This window comes from Camellia sinensis, chromosome 6 (genome assembly GCF_055761805.1).
Source record: "Camellia sinensis isolate YWXY chromosome 6, ASM5576180v1, whole genome shotgun sequence".
In the NCBI taxonomy this organism is placed as follows: domain Eukaryota; kingdom Viridiplantae; phylum Streptophyta; class Magnoliopsida; order Ericales; family Theaceae; genus Camellia; species Camellia sinensis.
Genome location: NC_138966.1, coordinates 145,347,972 through 145,368,625, shown reverse-complemented (window position 1 = coordinate 145,368,625; position 20,654 = coordinate 145,347,972). Strand labels below are relative to the sequence as shown.

General features: G+C 33.1%; 1 protein-coding gene across 4 annotated transcripts; it reads right to left on the bottom strand.

Annotated features, from left to right (window-relative positions):
• Positions 1-3,788: 3,788 nt before the first annotated feature.
• Positions 3,789-19,255, bottom strand: LOC114267887 (Nucleotide-sugar transporter family protein). 4 transcript variants are annotated; one of them, XM_028208964.2, is made up of 16 exons: positions 18,876-19,255; positions 18,132-18,339; positions 13,898-14,014; positions 13,203-13,259; positions 11,505-11,582; positions 10,555-10,599; positions 9,416-9,475; positions 9,120-9,242; positions 8,722-8,799; positions 7,947-8,016; positions 6,667-6,774; positions 6,353-6,486; positions 6,189-6,268; positions 4,692-4,740; positions 4,536-4,598; positions 3,789-4,187 (listed from the first exon to the last, which is right to left on the bottom strand). In XM_028208964.2, the coding sequence occupies exons 2-15, from the start codon at positions 18,297-18,299 to the stop codon at positions 4,548-4,550; spliced, it is 1,218 nt and encodes a 405-aa protein (XP_028064765.1). In that variant the 5' UTR covers positions 18,300-18,339; positions 18,876-19,255; the 3' UTR covers positions 3,789-4,187; positions 4,536-4,547. The 4 variants fall into 4 exon arrangements, with proteins under 4 accessions (XP_028064765.1, XP_028064764.1, XP_082728796.1 ...); XM_028208963.2 differs by having other exon boundaries at positions 9,120-9,323; positions 18,876-19,244; XM_082872670.1 differs by having other exon boundaries at positions 4,546-4,598; positions 9,120-9,323; positions 18,876-19,244.
• Between the last annotated feature and the right edge of the window lie 1,399 nt (positions 19,256-20,654).

The window sequence follows — 20,654 nt, the reverse complement described above, 5'->3', positions numbered from 1 at the left end:
ATTCCTTAAAAAATGCTAATATTTTGAGATGGAAGAAGTTTAATTTTTTGTCTTTTATTTGTACAAGAATACTTATTAACAATACCTTTTATCTTATTTTTACAATATATATATATATATATACACACACTTGTTTCTCAATTATTGAAAGAGAAATTAAAAAATAAAAAGTAACTTGTACTACTCCCATCATCCCAAAATATCTCTTGTTTTATTTTTTATTGTCACAAAATATTAATCTCTTTCTAAAAATCAATTACTAAAATAACATAAATTTCTTATTTTGCAGTTCTTTTAAATCCATTAACATTAATATATACAAAAAATATAATCATGATCTCCAAAAATACTATTTTAGATCAAAAGGTAGTTTTGAAAAGTTATTTTTTAAATGTAATAATCGTACTGCCAACAAAATTTAAATTGTCAAAAAAGTACTAATATTTATAACCGAAGGAGTACCGTTTATGATATTTTTTTTAATTATTAATTTGAATAAATACCATTTTAAACTAGTGAAATTAATTATGCTTTCACCAAAAAAATGTTTTTATATTTTATATATATATATTTACATAACATTTATCACTCTATCTAACGCAACACCAAATTCAAATTTGATAAAAAATTTAAAAAAAAATTAAAAAAGTCTCTTTTTGTGCTCTAATGGTTTATCAAACTTGTATCAAATTGAGAATATAACAAACGTTTTACCAAATTAAGGATGTTTTGTACCTTTAATCAAATCACTGTTCATTACCGTTGTATTTTCACCATAAGGTGTTCCCTGATTATCCTCCCAGATGACCACCTGGCAATTTTTTGTGAAAAGGTTATACTGGAAGGTTGACCCTTCGGATGACCCCTCAATTTGTAAAAATTTTAAATTAGCTGATCAACCGGTGATTTGATGAAAATCTTTTCGTTAGAACAAGTGATATTAAAGAGTGTTTTTACTCCAACTTAATGAAAAAAAATTATGTACTATTAAAAATATCCTTAATCATTAGGTTAAATTATAAAATAAGTTATTGTTCATGATATGTAAGTGGGAAGACATGAAAGCATGCGTAATATTCTAACAATAAATAAGTGTATAATATGTAAATGGGAAGTCATGAAAGCATGCCTAACCTTCTAACAATAAATAAATATGAAATAACAAATCTAATATGTATTTATGATAGGAGAATGATGTGACGTTTCAAAATAAATTGAATACATTTATTTTTAAGGAGATAAGGACATTTTTTTTTCGTATTATAATTATAACTATAGATAATTTTAAGGTTTAATGTTTAGAATAATTGTTATTTACAAAAATTAGTGGAAAATGGACATAAGCTTATCAAACAACAAGAAAGTGAACGAAGACTAGGGCCCATTGAAGCACTAATGGAAAGTAAAAAGACGAGGAGATATTATTTATTGTTCCAGGTATTGTTCCACTTCATTTATGTTTGGATAAATATTCAGTTGTCTCTTTAAAGTGACAAACAACTAGTAGGATTACTGTTTCAACAAAGAATAATTAGGTTGGGGGCACTACTTAAATTTGACCATGGGACAATGAATAATTTCTCAAAGACTAGGGACCATTTAAAATATTTTGCTTCTTTAAAATCACAAGGATGCAGCTGCTAAACCCATATTCATCTTTGAAGAGAAAGAGAGCTGGTCTGTCTAGCATGGTCTATAATGGCCCATTTTTAGACTTCAGTTTGGCAATTTAAATTGTTCATTATATAAAGTTATTTAAGTAAACCAACACTACAAGTAGATCAACGCTGTATAATTTTAAAAATATTTTTTAGACATAAATATGATATGATTAAGTAGTTATTATATCTGATTAATATAATTTTTTACATGAATGATGTACCCAACAAACTCTACATATTGAACGATTTAAATTATCAAAATAAGTCCCACCATGGACCAACAAGACTCTATAATCTGTAAGTGAACTAGAGAGAAGCCTTTCCTAAAATATTAATATGTGATATAAATTCATTCTATACATATAGATTTCACAATATGCATTTTGAATCTCCTCCACACACTTCCATTCTTGATATGAAAATAAATTATGAGTTATTGAGACTTTTTTTTAAATTATTTATTAGTTTAAAATGTAAAAGTAATTGATTCTTTAATTACCTACGTTGACTAGTGCTGTGAATCCTTATGTACTCATGTTAGAGATGGCTTGCTATTGCGAAGATTATTATTACCTAATAACGAAACTTATTTCGACAAAACTCTTCCTTTTTCATCAAAAGAGTGGAAATGTGCCACGTTAGAAGAAGGTTTGAAGACTTTGACATCAAATTCAGTATTCACATATATAATAATATAAATATATATATTTCTTTTCTTTCTTTCATTTATTTATTTTTTTTATATACCCAAAACACAACATAAGTGTTTTGAGTGCAAGAAAAGTGTGAGTTTTTTTGTTTTTTTTTTAATAGCCAAAACACAACATAAGTGTTTAGTGTGAGTTTTTGTTTTTCTGTGTTTTTTTTTTTTTTTTATATATATAAATTTATTTGTCATCTCTAGTAGACCACGCTAAGTGGATCTTCTCCACGGAAAATTATTGAATATTTCTAAAATATTATGTGTCCATATAGTCATTCACTAATTATCATTAATCATGTTGTCTCGTATTCTTCAATCACTCAATACAAAATTATAAGTCTCACTTTCTCTACTAATTATAATACCTTGAAGTACCACATTATCGTACTCCAAGAGTACCCAACAACTTCCCCCATCGACACCAACAACAATAAACAATGAAAAATATTGTTATACAAAAGAAAAAAATAATAATGAACAAATAATGACATTTCCTCTTACCTACTCAACACATTCATTTTCTCCACTATGATTTAAAAAATGAAATATAAATATTTGAATGCAAGTAATATTTTGAGATAATTATTATGAAGTGTAAAATATAAATTAAAAAAAATGAAATTATTATTTTCCATTTGTTTTGCAAATAGTACATGTCAAAGTTTATATTTTTTTAAAAATTACCATATAATTATGTGAAAATTAAGACAAATTGAAGTTTTTTATGAAAAGTCAATTGTAATGTATTTTTAATTAATTATTGCCCACTGTTGTCTACCCATTTGCTGCCGAGGTGCACTGGATACATATGCATGATGCTCACTCAACAAGGAGCTTTATATATATATATATATATATATATATAGTGTTTTTTGATTGTGAGAACACTGAACAAGTAAGCCTTGGACTAACATGAATATAAGAATCTTCCATCATGATGCTCATTTGTATTTTTGTAGGTATAAGAATATAAGCAATCGTGGAGGGTTGGATTTGATTCAGTTTAAAATGAAAATTAAGATCAATCAAAATTATTTACAATTGCATAAAATTTAAAATTAAATAAAATTATAAAAAAAAATTGAAATTAAAACACACTGCGATTCAATTCAAATTCGAAACCATGTATCGCTCACAACCTATTCAATCATCAGTCAATATATCATCATTTTACCACTATAAACCCAATCACACATTGAAAAAATTAAAACCAAACCATACAGTTTGGGTATCCAAATGGATTCAAGAAAAACCATCTACATATTTAATTCCATTTAAATGCTTGTAATATATAACTCATAATAACTATTAACATTCACATATTCAGTAGGGAAGGAAAAACAAAACAATGGATGGCATGTCTCCATGTTTCCCATAGCGGCTTCTTTAACCTAACAGAAAATTGCACTCATAGATCAAAATTCTAACTCAAATCATTATATTTTTATTAAAAAATTGGTATCTCATAAGGAACAAAAAATGTGAAACTCATCTATACTTGGTTTCTGACAAAAAAAAGAAAAGAAAAAAAAGATACAAATATCACTAGTAACATAGTATTGGTATGCTCAAGACATGTAGAATGGCAACGAAGTGAAGTTGCTACGGCTCTATAAAAACCTCTTTCAACCCTCAGCTCTACATTTCGAACCTGCTGAGAAAAGGCTCTACGCAACAATTACACGCCATCTAGCATAGAAGGTATTCAAGAGAACTAAAAAGAATTCCTTTCAGTTTTTATTTCATTCAGTGATTCTCAGAGCTGGCTATTGTCTCTTAATATGCTCCAGCGAGTCCAGCCAATAAAAATCTTCCCAAGAACCCTGCAACAAGTTTGCTATTAAAAACGGGTTGAACAAGTATACAGGATAGTGAGGAGAAAAGATAAAAAATCTATCTAATTTTAAGAAATTCAAAAGTTTCTGCTGCATTTATCAACTGATCATTATGCTTTCTCATTGATGCTTAGGTTAATTTAGAAGGCAATCTCATTGTATATTATTAGATTGCATCTCATTCTTTGGTACAATGTTCAAAGTAACCCCCGAATGTGTGTCAATATACTCGGTTTGATAATGAAGGAAGAGATTCACAAGACAAGATGTTTCCCTGAGTGTGTTTGAAATGAAAACTTCGATGCCAGTATATCACGATAAGTTTCAGCAACATACCCCTGAATACCTTTACATGGGAAGAAGTGGTTGTCTTTCATCAGATCCTACACGATGACTAGCCTGGAAAAAGGGTAAAAGTAACAAGAGGAAGAGAAATATGAGTTTCAGAAAGTGTTAATATTGCTTTTAAAAAAGTCAATAACAGATTTGCACCTCCTCATTCGCTCCGGCTGCCATATTTACGAAGGATGAATCCCTTGACCTGACATGAGTTCATCAAATGAATACAATTGAAATTGAAATCAAATTATGCAAATAAATTTAATTTGGGAAGCACCATCACAATGTCAAATCCCAAGACAAACCCCAGAAAATGGAAAAAGGAAAACTTGCAAGGGGAGATAAACTAGTGTCGTGGTGGCATGTCACTTTACTGTTGTGAGAATAACCAAAAGGAAGAAAAAAACCAGAAGTAATCAGAATCTATAGAAAATCGTTTTTAAAAGAAGGCATTATTTTTCTAAAGTTTTACTGTAACCCGGCAGTCTAGATGTCAGATTTCTACATTGGAGAAAGTTTGATTACGCCCAGTATTTTGTCTCAAAAATGCATACCACCCCCCCTCAACTTTAAAACACTACACATACAACCCCCCCCCCCCCCCCACTCTAGACTAAAGTGAATGTTAGTTTCTCCGTGCAATTGCTGGAATTACTTTTATACCCTTAAAAGTGATTGAAATATATTTTATGGTGCTCTGCAAATTTGCGAGACTGTTATTACTCTACCTAAATTCAATAAAAACCACGATTTGTTTGAGAAGGTAATGCTTGAACTCGCTCTCAAAAAGGATAATCACAAGGGAAGGATGCCAACGCCACAGCCAAGTTCACTGTCTCAGGTTAACCCCCACCACACCTTACCGGTCCCACTCTGCAGCCCCTCTGCTATCCGAAGAGCACAGCTCTTGAGGATTTTGCACTTCAACATCAAAGTCACACCAGCATAATTGCTGAGTAAATATGTCCCTCTAAAATTCTTAATTTACCATAAAAAATGGGCATGGGGAACTACTTATATAGACGTTATCCATGAACTACTCATCAGATTCAAGAGGCCTCATTGAATCAGGTGAAAGGCACACCACAAAATCCATAGTCCAGGTACAGCGAGGGAGAAAATGGGAGGGTGAGATAAAAGATAAGAACAAAGGCATTAAATTTGAGTGAGAATCATTTCTTGTTGAGGCCATCTGTGTATTCACTTTAGACAGGAGTAGAGGGGGTTTAAGGGTAGGTTTTTAAAGTTGAGGGGGCTCACATCTATATATACAAACCATTTTATACATGTTTGGATGTTGCTTCTGTATCTGTAGTATTAGTGTTTGCGATATATCCATCAATACATGATGGAATTTATCATCGATATCCATGGGCAAAATATTGCAACTCTTAAATCTCAATATATCACTCAATATATATATACACATGACAATATTTCATTCCATTATTAGACTGTTCCCATTTTAAAATTAACAGTTTATTAGATCTCTTTTTGTGTATTTTCAAGTGGGTAACACCAAGAATAATAATTTTTAGTTCACTTTCAGTTCATACAGACAATTAATCTCCCAATTCCACATACATCTCCAAACATGTCCTTGAAATGAAGGCATTCTGAATTATGACTGACAAAACAAGAAGCAAATACCTGTGGTTATCCTGAACATCCTTTAGTTCCACCACACCATTTTGCTGTTCATCTTTGACCTTTGAAAGAGGAGAAAAGAACTGCAAAGGGGGGAAAAATGAAACACAAGGTAAGCCTGAAAATAACATGGTAATCATTAAAATATATTTCTCTTTCTGTAGTACCTGGTGCATTGAGATGAAAACAACTGTAATTCCTAACATAAAGTTTATAGTCAGAGTATGGCCAAATAATGCAGCAGATGCTATGCCTGTGAATATTGTGGCAACAGTTGATGAATACTTCTTCAAGATTGTATCTGGTCACATCAAACAAAATGTCAGATTGCAACTAACAAAATTCCCCATGCAATAACTCGTATAATGGTGCATATTGAACAATAACAAATCTAATTCTTAAAGTCTCAAATGAGCAGAACAGCATCTGAAGGTTGATGCATAGAAAGAAGACCTCAAACTACTAAGGAAAGTAATCAAACCTGCATATTTGAAGAAAAATGAGGATAGGATTCCTTGTGCTGCATTGTTAAATATTAGAAGCATGGTAGCTTTTGAATGGCCTTCAAAGATGTCAAAGCTACTAGGACCTGAAATATTCAACATTACAAAATTAAAGCCACAACTCAAAAATGTATATCCCATGAACCAAGAGCACCAATCATCCTCGAGTGTCCTATACAGATTGAATTGTCCTGAAGCTACACATCCAATAGAAAGGTTATAATAGCCATTAAAAAGAATGGAGCCTTCAACACAACAAGGCATTAACTATTTCATGAAATTTTAGTGCGACACTGGGAAAAGACATTAACAATATGTGCTGAAGGCTCCATTCGTGTAAAGCCACTAAAATTTGTGCAATTTTTGAAATATGACTTGATCACTTTACCTGTTTAACAAAGTAGAAAATGAAAGAAAATAGAAAAAATCAAAGACAAAAGGCAGTTTTGGTTTATCTTTTCCAGCTAAGGAACTGCTAAAAAGCATTAGGGGTCTATGAAGCACGGGTATGAGTAATGGTACAATATGGATACGTCGATACGGTAAAATTCAAAAAAAAGTAAGGTACGAGTACGACTTGGTATGTTTGTAACAAATATTTATTTTTAATTTAAAGTAATACAAAATTTGATTAAATGGTTTAATTTGTTAAGATCCACCCTACAATTAACATTTAATACCAAAAGTAAAGGTATAAATTACAAACCATAGCTTAATTTTAAAATCATGCTAAGCATAAAATTAAAAATTAAAAAGAGGTCTAGTGAAAGGAATTTTATCTCTTTAGTAGAAGAAAACATTGTTTTGACTGAGGTACAATACAGTTTGGATATATACTGGGTACATTCGAGAAGAAAAAATTTAGATTCATGTTTTGTGTACCCGGTACATATGCAAAAGTATCATACGTTGGTAAGTATCCAGTACGGGTACGGCATGTTTGTCGAAGTACCCATGCTTCATAGGGGGTCAGCAAGTCAGCAGAACTAATAGCCAAGATATCCTACTAAAAAACTAACACAATTTGAAACCAATCATGGCAGTACTGGACTGAGTAAAAGAGAAAACTGCCTCAAACATGCACTTAATTCACTTAGAGGAGCAGGAGATGAACTGTATGAAATCAAGTTTGTGGCAAATTATAGCATACACTGAAAAATAAAGTTGCCATCTCCAACAATTGATATCAGTATAACTTGAAAACATTTTTCTCCAATATTAATCGACTAGGCTGTACAATGAAGCTTCATCTCCATACCTTTGACCATGGCAGTCACAAGAATGCCCAGGAAATTGAATATGGCACCATATCCATATAAAAACAAGTTCTGCCAAAACAAACATGTCAAATTGGGAAGACAAAAAATATTACAAAAGTGAACTTATTTATAAATTATACAACCCTAAAAACTTGCATCACTAGTAAAGTACAGTTGAACAGATATATAATGGAGTTTCAAGTACTGTTGGTAATGAGTGATTCAGATTCAATACAAGGCAGCTCGACCCCAAAATAGTCATGCATCATTTTCTGGACACTGAGCCTGAATCCTACATACCCAATTCTAGTTTCTCTTGATGTCAAACAAAGGAACTATTGGGAGACAAACTCCAATAAAATGCACCACTTAAAAACAAAAACCCAATATCCTAAAGCTACAATTTTTCCAGATATTCCCAAGCAAATAAATTCCAATAAACAAACCTTCTTCCTGCTTACTTTTCTTTTAGACCAAATAGGTATTCAACTTTATGCCACAACAATTACTCTTTTTAACGAAGGTTCTATCCAGTGCATAACACACCTGCTTATAGCATGGACTAGAGAGGTAATAAGTAGACGACCTTATCGAGACCATCACTGAAAGTACTCAAATGAAGAATAAAAGAAAGAGGTGTGAACTATAATTGCTGACATGATAAATAAAAAAATTGGTGATTTCCCTTTAAGTGTCTTTCAGTAATGCAAACAAAAAAATATCCAATATTTCATTGACACAGGATACAAGCTAACCATACTCAATTTGAATCACCTGAAGATAAATGCTTGTGTCATATTGGCTCTTCAAAGCATACTCGTTGTAGACTGAGGCCAGAGATGGAACAGTCACCTGCACATTGAACTCCTAAAGTTAGCCTAACCTTATAGAAACAAGTCTCTTTTCTTTTCTTTTTTTCTTTTTTCTTTTCTTTTTTTTTTGTCGTTTTTCTTTTCTTTTTGAACCATTATAGAAACAAGTCTATAAAACAAACCAAACCAAACCAAGCCTTAAGTCCCATCAAGTCTAGAAACAAGTCTATGAGATGAAAAAACCATAATGTACAGATGACTAATTTCAGACCAAACAGTATGCATAGCTATAAATTCTACAATAATGTCAAATAAGAGGACATCAAGTTTAACTAGAAGAAAATGCCTCAAATTACTTACAAAGATCAATGTGTACACATATGCACTCGTTGCAACTGGAAGACCCAGAGCAGTAGCACCCTCAGGTAGGGATCGTAATTGATTTATGCTAATTCCAATTAGCAATAGAGCAAGAGCCTCCCACTGTAACAAAACAATGAAACAAAATTGCACATACCTTAAGCTAAGTATAAAATCATGTGGTGAATGTTTGTATGTGCACACCTAAAGAAGCCATGGAAAAAGCTTCCTGTTTACATTTTACACTTAAATCACCAAATTACCTAAAATAAGACCATTTAGGATATGAAATTAACCTGAATTATGGAAAACCGACGCTTCATTATTATCTTTAGCAAAACAGCAATTACCAAGACCTGCATTTAACAGTTCATAGTTAGCAAGAATAAAATCCAACTGGAGGCAAAGGAAACACACATATTACAAGATAATATCTAGAGTACAATCCTATATAACTGGAGCAATCCAATTGTAGCGCTTTCACTTTTTCTTTTTTTAGGTCAGTGTCATATCTTATAACCTTGCTAAACATCTTTTGGGCACCTACAGTCATGACAAACTTCATGTTATTCATAGTCACCATATCAGGCATGTGGTATTTGCCCAAACTTTGACACCCATTCTAATGTCATTGCCAATTGCCATATAGTCTCTCACTTGCTGTTAGATAAAACCAAACTTACTATATAAAATCCAATCCAAACTACTTAGAAATTAAATTTATGATTGAAACACTTCACACAAAAGGTTTTTTATGATCTACTTTGAGCCACTGACCAAGCAAGGTGCATTTTGGCTGAACCCGTGTGTTAAAATAAAAACATAAAAAGAAATTCCTCGCATATATTTCCAAAAAGAAAATATATGGAAGGAACTCTAGGCCTCAGCTCCCTTAGGCTTTTCATTGTAGAACGTTCAAAGATAGAGGTTCACATGGCATGAGCAAAGAATGAATCAAGATAACCACTAGTAAGTCATATAAGGCGGAAGAGCATAAGTGCCACAACATAGGAACTTAGATCACTTCATTTGACGCATATCATGTCTACTTTCTAGTGGGAATAAGGAAAAATATTGCAAGTAGGGCAGTAGCAGCAATTTGATACAGAATAGCTTGTTTTTCAATGAAAAGGAAAAAAAAGATCTAGCAAAACATATCACCCGCCGGCAACTAAGATGTCCCCTTGTAAAAAAACAAAATAATGAGTCACAAAGCCAAAGGAATGTTTCTGCCAAAACAAGCTGCCAATTTGCACCAAGTTACAGAAAATCTATAGATGTTGCTGAAAAGCTTGTACAATATATTAAAAAAACAGTTCATTCTGGTTAATATTCTTGACAATACGATGCACAAGAGAGGCATAAGAAATCCAAAATTCAAATGAACTACACAATCTCTAAGACATCACAAGCATATAAGTGAACAACAATATACCTTCAGATTGCTCAACATCTTCACAGTTGCAGGATTGAAATATAGCTGCAAAAAAAGTTGTTCTAATTAAAGAGTACGTGACACAAACAAGTAGCATTCAAATGCCAAAAAGAATCAACTTTCAATCAATGCATGGTTCAATGAAGTTTTCCAAATCTAAAACACCAGCCTAGATGCCAAATTCCAACAGAACCACTTTAGCAGTGGACTCTACCTGTCACACATATAGTAACTTAGGAACATGTGGCTACCTGATGTATATTTTATCCAATATGAGATGTAGTTTGCGATAAATGTTATTTATTTGGGTAAATTACACTTTCTTGAATCCCAACCAAAAGATGTCAGTTGCATAAACTCCTTTCACTGGTTTACCAAGGAACTATATCCTCAACTTGTTCTTTCACAAATGTGAATAACAGATGCTACTAGCTATGGGTGTGGCCCTAGAGAGAGCTATAAAAGGATAAAGGATTCATGTAGTTGACCACAACTGACTTAAGTTGATAGTATTTAATGATTTTAATCAACCATGTCAAACTTAACAAAGCTTTGTATACCTAAGTCAACCTTCCATGTTCCTACCATCATTCTGAAAGCACCTTTAAATCACGTAACTTAAATAATCTATGATCCCAACTAAGTGCACTGTTCATCAGGTCAGTATCGTAGCTGTCAAACACACCATGGTCAAAAACTGAATAGCAAAAAGAGCTTTGGCTTGCAACCACAACACAGAAGATCTGATATAATGACAACAAAGGCCCCCAATCACCCATCTTTAAAGAGCATTATCACATGACAGCATACAAGTACTTGCCTATGCATTAAACTGAAACAATGGAAACAGCAAAATCAAGTTCCCATTCTTATATCACAAAGAACATTCCCATAAAATTCTCTCCACAGGCACATACATATGTTCAAGCCACCAATTAAAAGAATGATACCTGCATGATGAATTTTAGATAGTTATTGATAGCATAGAGAAGTGCTGGAACAGCAAGAAGCGCATTGTTGCGAGCTGCCTGCAGTAATATGAATGACAGTATCAGGATTCGAGACCATTAATACAAGGCCAAACTTAGTGTTGGTCCGTCCAGTGCAGGTAGCATGGAGGGATCAACTATGTAAAGACCTAAACTTTGGCATTATTTGCAAAAAGGGAGAACCAACAAATCCAAATAGATAAATATTTATTTGGACAGGCTATTAAAAATGAACAAAAAAAAGGGGAAAAACTCGAATCTTAAAAAATATCCTTTTTGTGACACAAGCATATAAAACCTAATCCAGGATTCCCATCAATTGGCCAGGCAACCCACACTAGAATGCTCAATATTCAGAAATGACAATATCATGAAATACCAATATAGAACTCTAAACTTCATTATTCACCAGCTAGAAACCTAGTCCGTAAGACACTCGAAAATTTAATTTTTTTTATAAGCCAACCAAACTTAGGACTCATTATTCACCCAAAAAAAAAAACTTAGGACTCGCTTTATCACCCATGAACTTAGCATATAGTCAGAAACCCAAGACACTAGCAAGGCCAGTTTTTGGATAGGGTGAATTACACTTTGCGCCCCTTAGGTTTCATAGTTTTCCAACTTTGGCCCTTAAAAGTATTTTTGTCCCACGTTGGCCCCTAACATGTGTATTTTTTCCAAATTTAATCCTAAAGCCAAATTCCGTCCAATTTTGGATTGGGAATGACACACTGGCAGCCACATGGTGCCAAGTGGCATAAAAATACATTACATTAACATTTTGGATAAATTACACTTTGCCCCAAGTATCACAATTTTCTCATTTTGGCCCTTGAAGTACTTTTTTCCCACTTTGGCCCCTAACGTTTGTAATTTTTCTCAATTTACTCCCAAAACCAACTTCTGGCCAATTTTGGATGGATGAATGCCACGTTGGTAGCCAACATGCCATAAAAATACATAGTATTAAAATTTTAAGACCCAAAATTCGGGAGTGAATTTGTAGAGGAGAGCATTGTCGTCATCTATGTTGATTTAGAAAGTACTGTAATCCTGGCTTTGCTAGATTTTATGCCAGGCAGTTTGCATATCTGTCACTGCGGGAAACATTCTTCACTAAATGTGCATAGATTTTAGCTTTGCCTTGGTAGATACTTGTTGGACAGCTGCATAATTTTTTAAATATAAGTTCAAGATCAAGGACCTTACACAAAGTTGCTGGTGTTGAGCTGAGATGCTTGTTTTCTAACATGATTACCTCCAGAAAAAACAAAATGACTTGTAATAGTGGTGATATGCATGATTCTCTGCTCTGCATGGATATAGGTTTGTAATATGGGAAAGAATTTTAAAATGCAACAAGCATATGAAATTTGGGTTATAAGACTAAAAGATACAAAATGGAAGTGATTTTATGTACTAAAAAGAATGTAGGGTAGTTTGCATTTCTACCAACCCTGAACTAGTGAATAAGTGCATTCAAATAAAAGAAAGCCCCCGAGGAAGGCCTAGCCAACCTGCACTTTTCAATTCTCATAATTATCACCCTATATATGTAGTTAAACAAACTACAAACATGGTAATGGCAGTGTAGTTACCTTCTCCTACAGACCAAAAAAATAAATTCCAAAATTTGTATATTAGTAAGAACTATACCTGTACAAAAATGGAAACTGTGAGAACTGGCTTCTCTCCAACTTTCTGGCGCCGAGCCTGCAAATTAACTTAAGCATTAACGCAATTTGTACAAATTTATTGCTTGGCAATCATAAAGCAACTGAAACTTTTGAAATTAACCAATATATCAAATTTAGAATATCTCAAACCATAAGTTGGAATAAAATTGTACACATGTGCACACACATTAGGAACATATATGCACATCGCTGGCAAATTGTATCTTTTTTTTTAGTTCTTTGAATGGCAATACAACCTACAACATATCCTGTAATATACTCCGCTAGTAAGATTTGTAATTTATCCTGCATGAGTGCATTAATAACCTTCATCCACTATAATTCTATCTACAATTTAGATATTAACATCATTAACACCACCTCAATCACTTAGTCCTTAAACAACAACTAACCTTCCTTATTGGTTGGTTAAAATTTAGTACACAAAACATCAGTCAACTTACTGTTATCCTACTTTAATAAAATATACAATCTCCAATGCATGGTATAACATTAAGAAATTATGAAACAATTCAACTAATTCAATATTTCAGTTACTCTCTTGCTGCACCAAACATGGCATGATTTACATGTATTCCGTTAAGGAAAATGAATAAAATAACATGGAAAAAAAAATACATATTTAAGTTGGACAGTAAAGAAATTCAATCTTACCTGCAACAAAAGCATGACAATTGCAAACAGAACCTTTGCACACTCTGTCAAAAAGTTAACACTAATGGGGCTAAATTTGAAACTCCCATCCACCTTGGACATAAAAACTAAAATAGGCTGGAAAAAGAAAAAAATATATTAGGCAGAATCAGAAAAACAAAGTTAAGACACAGTCATTACATAGAGCAATGTGCTACACAATGCATCCAATTAATGTTAGATGAAGGTATGTAGACTTCTCAAGAAAATTTAAATCACAATACTTCAAATAAAACAACAAAGCCATGGCCTTTTTTCTTTCGTTGACTTCAATAAAAGACATAACAAAGACAAACAGGCAGAGAAAGAGAGTCAACCATTAAAACTACAGTGATCAAGAATACAACATGGTGCTTTTAATGTCCTTTATGTAAAAATTGATGAATTATCTTGCTTTTTCCTTTTTCAAATAAATGTTGACATCCTAACAATTTACGTTTTAAAGCATGTGATGCACCACATTTCCATTTATGTTCCTCATACCAGACAATCTACATTCCAGGTAACATAGGATCAAATTTTACCATGTCAATTAGCAAAGTTTTAAGAATTTTATGGGTAGAAAACTATTGAGAGCAGTGATAATATGGTGAAGTTTGCAATATTTTAAAAAGTACTACTCATGCCTAATGTTGTAATTTGGAAACATGTCTAATAGGAATTTTTGGACAAACTTGGCCTCGTTTAGAAACAGATTATTTTAGTAACTTTTTGACTTTTTATGAAAAGATGTGCAGAAAAATAGAAAGAGTGGTGTGACAACTTATAGCGACTTTTTGGATTTTTTGCTAAAAGATATAGTCCCCAAACGAATGATGGGCATCAAGAAAGGGGAAGAATGAAGACATATGTAAGGCTCAAGAGGCGTCATTCAGAAGGATAAATATTTTGGAGATTTAGTTTATTAGGATTTTGTTTCCATTTTTATTAGTTTTTTGTTTCTCCTTTCCAATTTCCTTACCAGTTATGAAAAACATATACATATATATGAATGAATGTATGTATGTATGTATGTATGGGGATTGTGTAAATGTACAATTACCTTTGAATGAATGAATATTGAGTGATAATATTTTCAGAAACCCTAGAGTGGATCTTCATCCTCTAGTTCTACACCATTTGGTATGAGAGTTAAACCCACGATCCAACACTATGAGGATCCATTGTTGTTCCTTCATCCAACCTTCATTCACTACAGGTGTTGATCACCACTCATTGTCATTGAACTGCTCTCATCGTTGCCTATTGCTTATTAGTCAATCTACCTCCAACAAAGGACATCAACTTTGTTGTTTTGGAGAAGACAACCATCAGACGGCAAACACTACAGTGGTTTTTTGCCAAAATCTCTTCCACTTTTGTCATTCACTGACGCTGTCATCAATTGTTAGTTCTATCATTGTCGTAGTTGTTCAATTGATCATGAAGTAGAAGACCAATTTAAGACCATGAAAGGGGTTATCCAGCTTAAACATGATTCCTAAGGACCACCTAACCCAGTATTCAAACCTTGGGGCCCCATCCAATATCTTAACCTGATCCAGACCCATAACCCATCTATGTTTGAATCGACCCATCCAGACCAACAAAAGCAAACCCAACCTTTCCCAACCAGAACCCAACTAGCCAAACCAGCCAGCCCAAAATCACTAAAACAGCCAGCCCAAGCCAATATATATATAGATGTATCAACATGCCAAAACCCAACCCACATCCCCCAACCCAACCAACCGCATAGCCTAGTACACTCAAACCCATTCTCAGCACTAACTTAGGCCTTTCTGAAACAATATTCAATCCAAGTACACCAAATCCATTGAACTTCAACAACCAAAAAATAAAAAAAAACTCAGCATTGCATAATTATAAACAACTTGGGATTTCACCTCATGAGCCACTGCACCTCCTTCGAACTTCAAAACACATTGGGCACTCAAATCCATCTCGGACAAAGGTACATGTTCTCTTCTGAAAACTCGATTAATTCCTTAACTCCCAATCAGCAAGGGTGTGCAGGCCAAGGATCCGAAGGTGGGGTTTTCAATCAACATCTTCATATCAATAGATGGTGGGCTGTAATTGAAGGAGAGGGTGAAGACAAGGGTGAGTTGGAAAGGGTTGGTGCAAACTATTGTGGATTGGGGGACATGGAAGATGAGGGTTTGCAGGGAGTTAGAGAGCTAGGATAGAGGATGGAATCTTTGTCAATGGGTTATTTGCTATGAAGCACGGATACTTCAAAAAGGATGACGTATCCGTATCGGATACTTATCGGATACCGATACTCGCGGATACGTATCGGATACTTCTTAAAAGTATCGGATACTTCTTAATTAATTTTTTATTAATTTTGAAGTATCGGATACTTAATTTTGAAGTATCGGATACTTGAAGTTACATATTACTTATAATTTTTTGTTTAGTTCTTTCATAAGAGGAATATAGTAAGAGCTTAAGTAATAGAATTTGACAAATTGATGTATCCTTGTTGTCTCTCTCACTTCTCTCTCGCTTTCTCACTCTCTCACGTTTCTTCTCTCTGCTCTCATTCTTTTTTTGGTGTTGGCATGTAAGGATGATGTTTAATTTGCGTTTGCATTTGCATTTGCTTTTGCTTTTGCTTTTGCTTTTAGTTTTGGATGTTTTATGAATGTTTGAGCACTTTTAGGTTAATAGGAATCCCTCTCTTTATTTATTAATTTACTTTAAGTTTTATTTTCATGCAAATTACATTATTAAAATCACAAAAAAAAAAAAAAATTATGAATGTATCCCGCTGTACCCGTATCATACTTTTTCAAATTTTGACATATCGTCATATCCACATCCCCATATCACCATATTCGTATCCGTGCTTCCTAGGCTATCATTGATGACTTAAAAAAGTATATTTGCTGAAATTTTTATTTAAGAATGGTTTTTTGGCTTTGGCTTTAGCTAAGGTCTTGTGATATTCACTGATGAAGGGGAACAAGTTGAAGCTATTGACTTTGAAGATTCTCAGTTTTGTAGGAATCTTTATTCTTTATCAAGTTGTCTTTTACTTTAAGTTTTATTTTTATACATACTGCATTACTAAATATTATTAAAATAATATTTTTTACGAACGTATCCCCGCCGTACCCGTATCCTAGTTTTTCAAATTTTGTCATATTGCCGTATCGTATCGTATCCGTATCCCGTATCCGTATCTGTGCTTCCTAGGTTATTTGGGAAGGTGGGAGTGAGTCATTGATGATGTCAGGAAGCGATAATCAAGAAATAGATCAGGGGATCAGTTGTGGGGCCGGGTCTACTGTTGTTTGGTCGAATGTTATGAAGTTATGAGAGGAATTGCTGTTAAATGGTGACTTTTGGTTGGCGGGGCCTAATCCTAAGGATAAGAAAATTGTGGGAGTATGTTAAGTGTCATTAACACAAAGGATTAGACTTAGAGGTGACTGGTTACCCTTATTAGCTGTCTTACCATCTTCTAAAGGATGTACATAGGTTGGATGTGTTGAGAAAGAAGAAGTTTGGAGCTTGTGGATAAATCAAATATAGGTGGAAGACATTGGCAAGACGTGGAGGCAAGTGCTTAATTCAAAACAAGAAGAGTAAGGGTAGGAATATATCAGCTTCAAAGAAAAATTAGAGATTTAAAACACTTTTTGATCAATTACGACTATATGAAAGAGAAAAAGGGCTTACCTACTGTTTGTCATTGATGAGGATTTTCCTTTTCCCTTTGCTTTTTTGTCTTTTCTTTTTCTTTGCACTAGGGTGTGCCCCTTGGCACTTTTTTAAAATAAAATCTTTACTTTTCAAAAAACAAAATATTTAGTCATTAGATAGTAAATATGTTTATTATCCACAGTGAAACCAAGCTAGTTTCTCAAAATTTGTTATTTAGCAGAGCTTATCAAGTTATTAGTCATCAATGGACCAACTAGAATGAAGAGTTGACAGCATAAAGAGAAACAGTAACATGGACTCTGTCACCAAGTATATAGAAGGAAGTCACTAAAACACAGTTCTGCTTTGTTGTCAAACAATTTGCATCCTTATATTGAGAATGAAGACCTTATTGTATGCACCAAACAAACAGGAGTGACAAATAAATGCCACATTGCCAATCAAATTTTTCCTAATTGTCCTTTTATGAGAATATTATCAAACAGTAGCAACTTGCACATGATCAAAGAAATAGAATCACCTGTAAACCAACTAAGACGCAGTCACCAACAACCAAGAGGACATTGAGAGCCCGTTGTTTTGATGATACCTTGCTCCTATATCTGTCATAAGCCCTTGACACAGCTTTGGTATTTGGAGACACTATCTTGGAATGACAGACGCTGCACTCTATCATCCCGTCCTTCATCGGTTAACCCCCCAAGATCTCACTTTATTCAAAATTGGATCTACAAAGAGGATCACCGTCAAACAAGCTACCATCAGTAATGCAAGGCCATGATCCCAATCATTCAAATCAGATTACTTTTATTCATAAATGAATCATTTATGCACCATATTGAACACAACTATCAGATATTAATAAAGCAGCTAAAATATGACATGTGCCCACCAGATTGACAATCAATCCACACAAATTAACAGCAACAAACAACTGTTCATCAACACTGATTGCTGAACTAGCTCGAGTTCAATAAAACAACGGCATCCATCTAGATCTTACCATCAAAATAATAACAAACAACCAAACCAGATCCTGAAATAGAAAAACGAACCCTTTCACATCAACAAAATCATTTTGCCTACAATAAACCATCTCAATAACCAAATGATCTTCCTCTGAACAACAGATTCGAGCCAAAAAAACCTAACACAATCGAGAAGCGAACCAGATCTTGCAACTCATAATAATCCAGCTTTTCCTCGACAATTTCCAAACTAAAATCATCAAAATCAACGTATTAGCGTGAATTTAAACACGTACCTCAACAATACAATCTCTTTCACCGCAATACAAGAAGAAATCTGCCGGCTGTTGGCTTTCCGGTCAGATCTGGAGTCTCCGGCGACCGGAATTGAAGAGAGAAGAGGGTGGAATTGAAGGAAGTGCAGGTGAGGGAATTGGAGACGAGCACGAATTGAAAACAGGAGAGCACGCGGATTGAGCTGTTAAGAAGATCCAGAGATGCGAAGAATATGGAGAGAGAGAAAGAGAGGGGAAACAGATTACTAGAATATTTTTTGTTTTTGATCTGAACAGATTGCTATAATTTTATTTTTGGCCCTTTAGAGCATCTTCAAGTAAGGTGAAAATTACCAGCAAAAATAAATACATATTGCCTCCGTTTGGGAGGTTGGTTGGTTTTTTAGGCTCCGTTTGTTTGGGGTTATAAGGAGGAAATTGAGATTATTAATTTTTTGGTATTATTAATAGGGTGTTTGTTTTGAGATATGAGGAGAGAATTATTAATCTCTTGGTATTAGTAGTCCCCTTAGAAGGGAAATTGATAAGGAGCAGATAGAGATGGTATTAGAAAAATAGTGAAGGGATTAAAAAAATATTATTATTTTTTATTTTTTATATATTGGAATTTTTTTTTAAAATATTAATGTTTAATTTTTTATATTTTTTTTATTTGTTTTATTATTTTATATAAAAATAATTTAACAATTCCTCACTATTAATCCCTTCACTATCAATCCCTTCACTAACAATCTCCTCATTATTAATCCCCTCACTATGAATCCCTTTCATTCTATCTCTGAAAACAAACGGGGCCTTAGTTTTTTGATTTTTTTGACTATTTTAACCTGAGCTAAAAAGCTTGATTTGGAAAGGATTTTCTGATTTTTTGACTTTTTTGACTTTTTGTGAGAGAATAGTGTAATAATTATTAGGGGTGTACACGGTCCGGATTGGTTCGGTTTTGAGAAAATCCAAGAACCGAACCGATTCTAACGGTTCTGTGATTTTGAGAACCAGACCAGACCGTTACACTTGTAAAACCGGACCAGAACCAAACCGAAAAAACGGTTCGGTTTCGGTTTGATTTACGGTTCCAAAAATTTCTATTTACAAGAATAAATTGTTAATATTAACAAAATAATTACTCAAACTAATTATATTTAACTTATGATAAAAACTAATAATATTAAGGCATTACTTAATATTACATATCTATACCATCCTAATATCATTAAAATTATAAAAAATCAATTAATAAAAATAAAACTTGATATTATATATATATATATATCTTTTAAAATTTGGTTCGGTTCGAACCGCGATTTTTTCATGAAATCCATTAACCGAACCGTTTTTACGGTTATCATATTTCTTAATCCGAAACCGAACCAATTCTTAATAGAACCGAACCAAACCGTACGATTCGGTTTGGTTCGGTCCGGATTACCGGTTTGAACGGATTTTTGAATAGTCCTAATAATTATGGGTTGAATGTGATATTTTGTTTGTTATGGTTAAAATAGCCTATTTTATCTTTTGTGACTAAAATAGCCCGAAACTAACTTGCCAAACGGACCCATTATAATAATCTATACGCAAACCCCTTTTGTTTTACATTTTTTAAAAAAATAGAAGTGTCATCAATTTTATATAATTAAATTAATTTCTCTTATGATTTTAAACAGTATAATATTTAATTTTTATTAATAATTTATATTATATACATATTTATTTTACAAATATATATGTTTTATTTTATTTTTTTCACACCATCTCTATTAGTTTCTACTTTTTCTT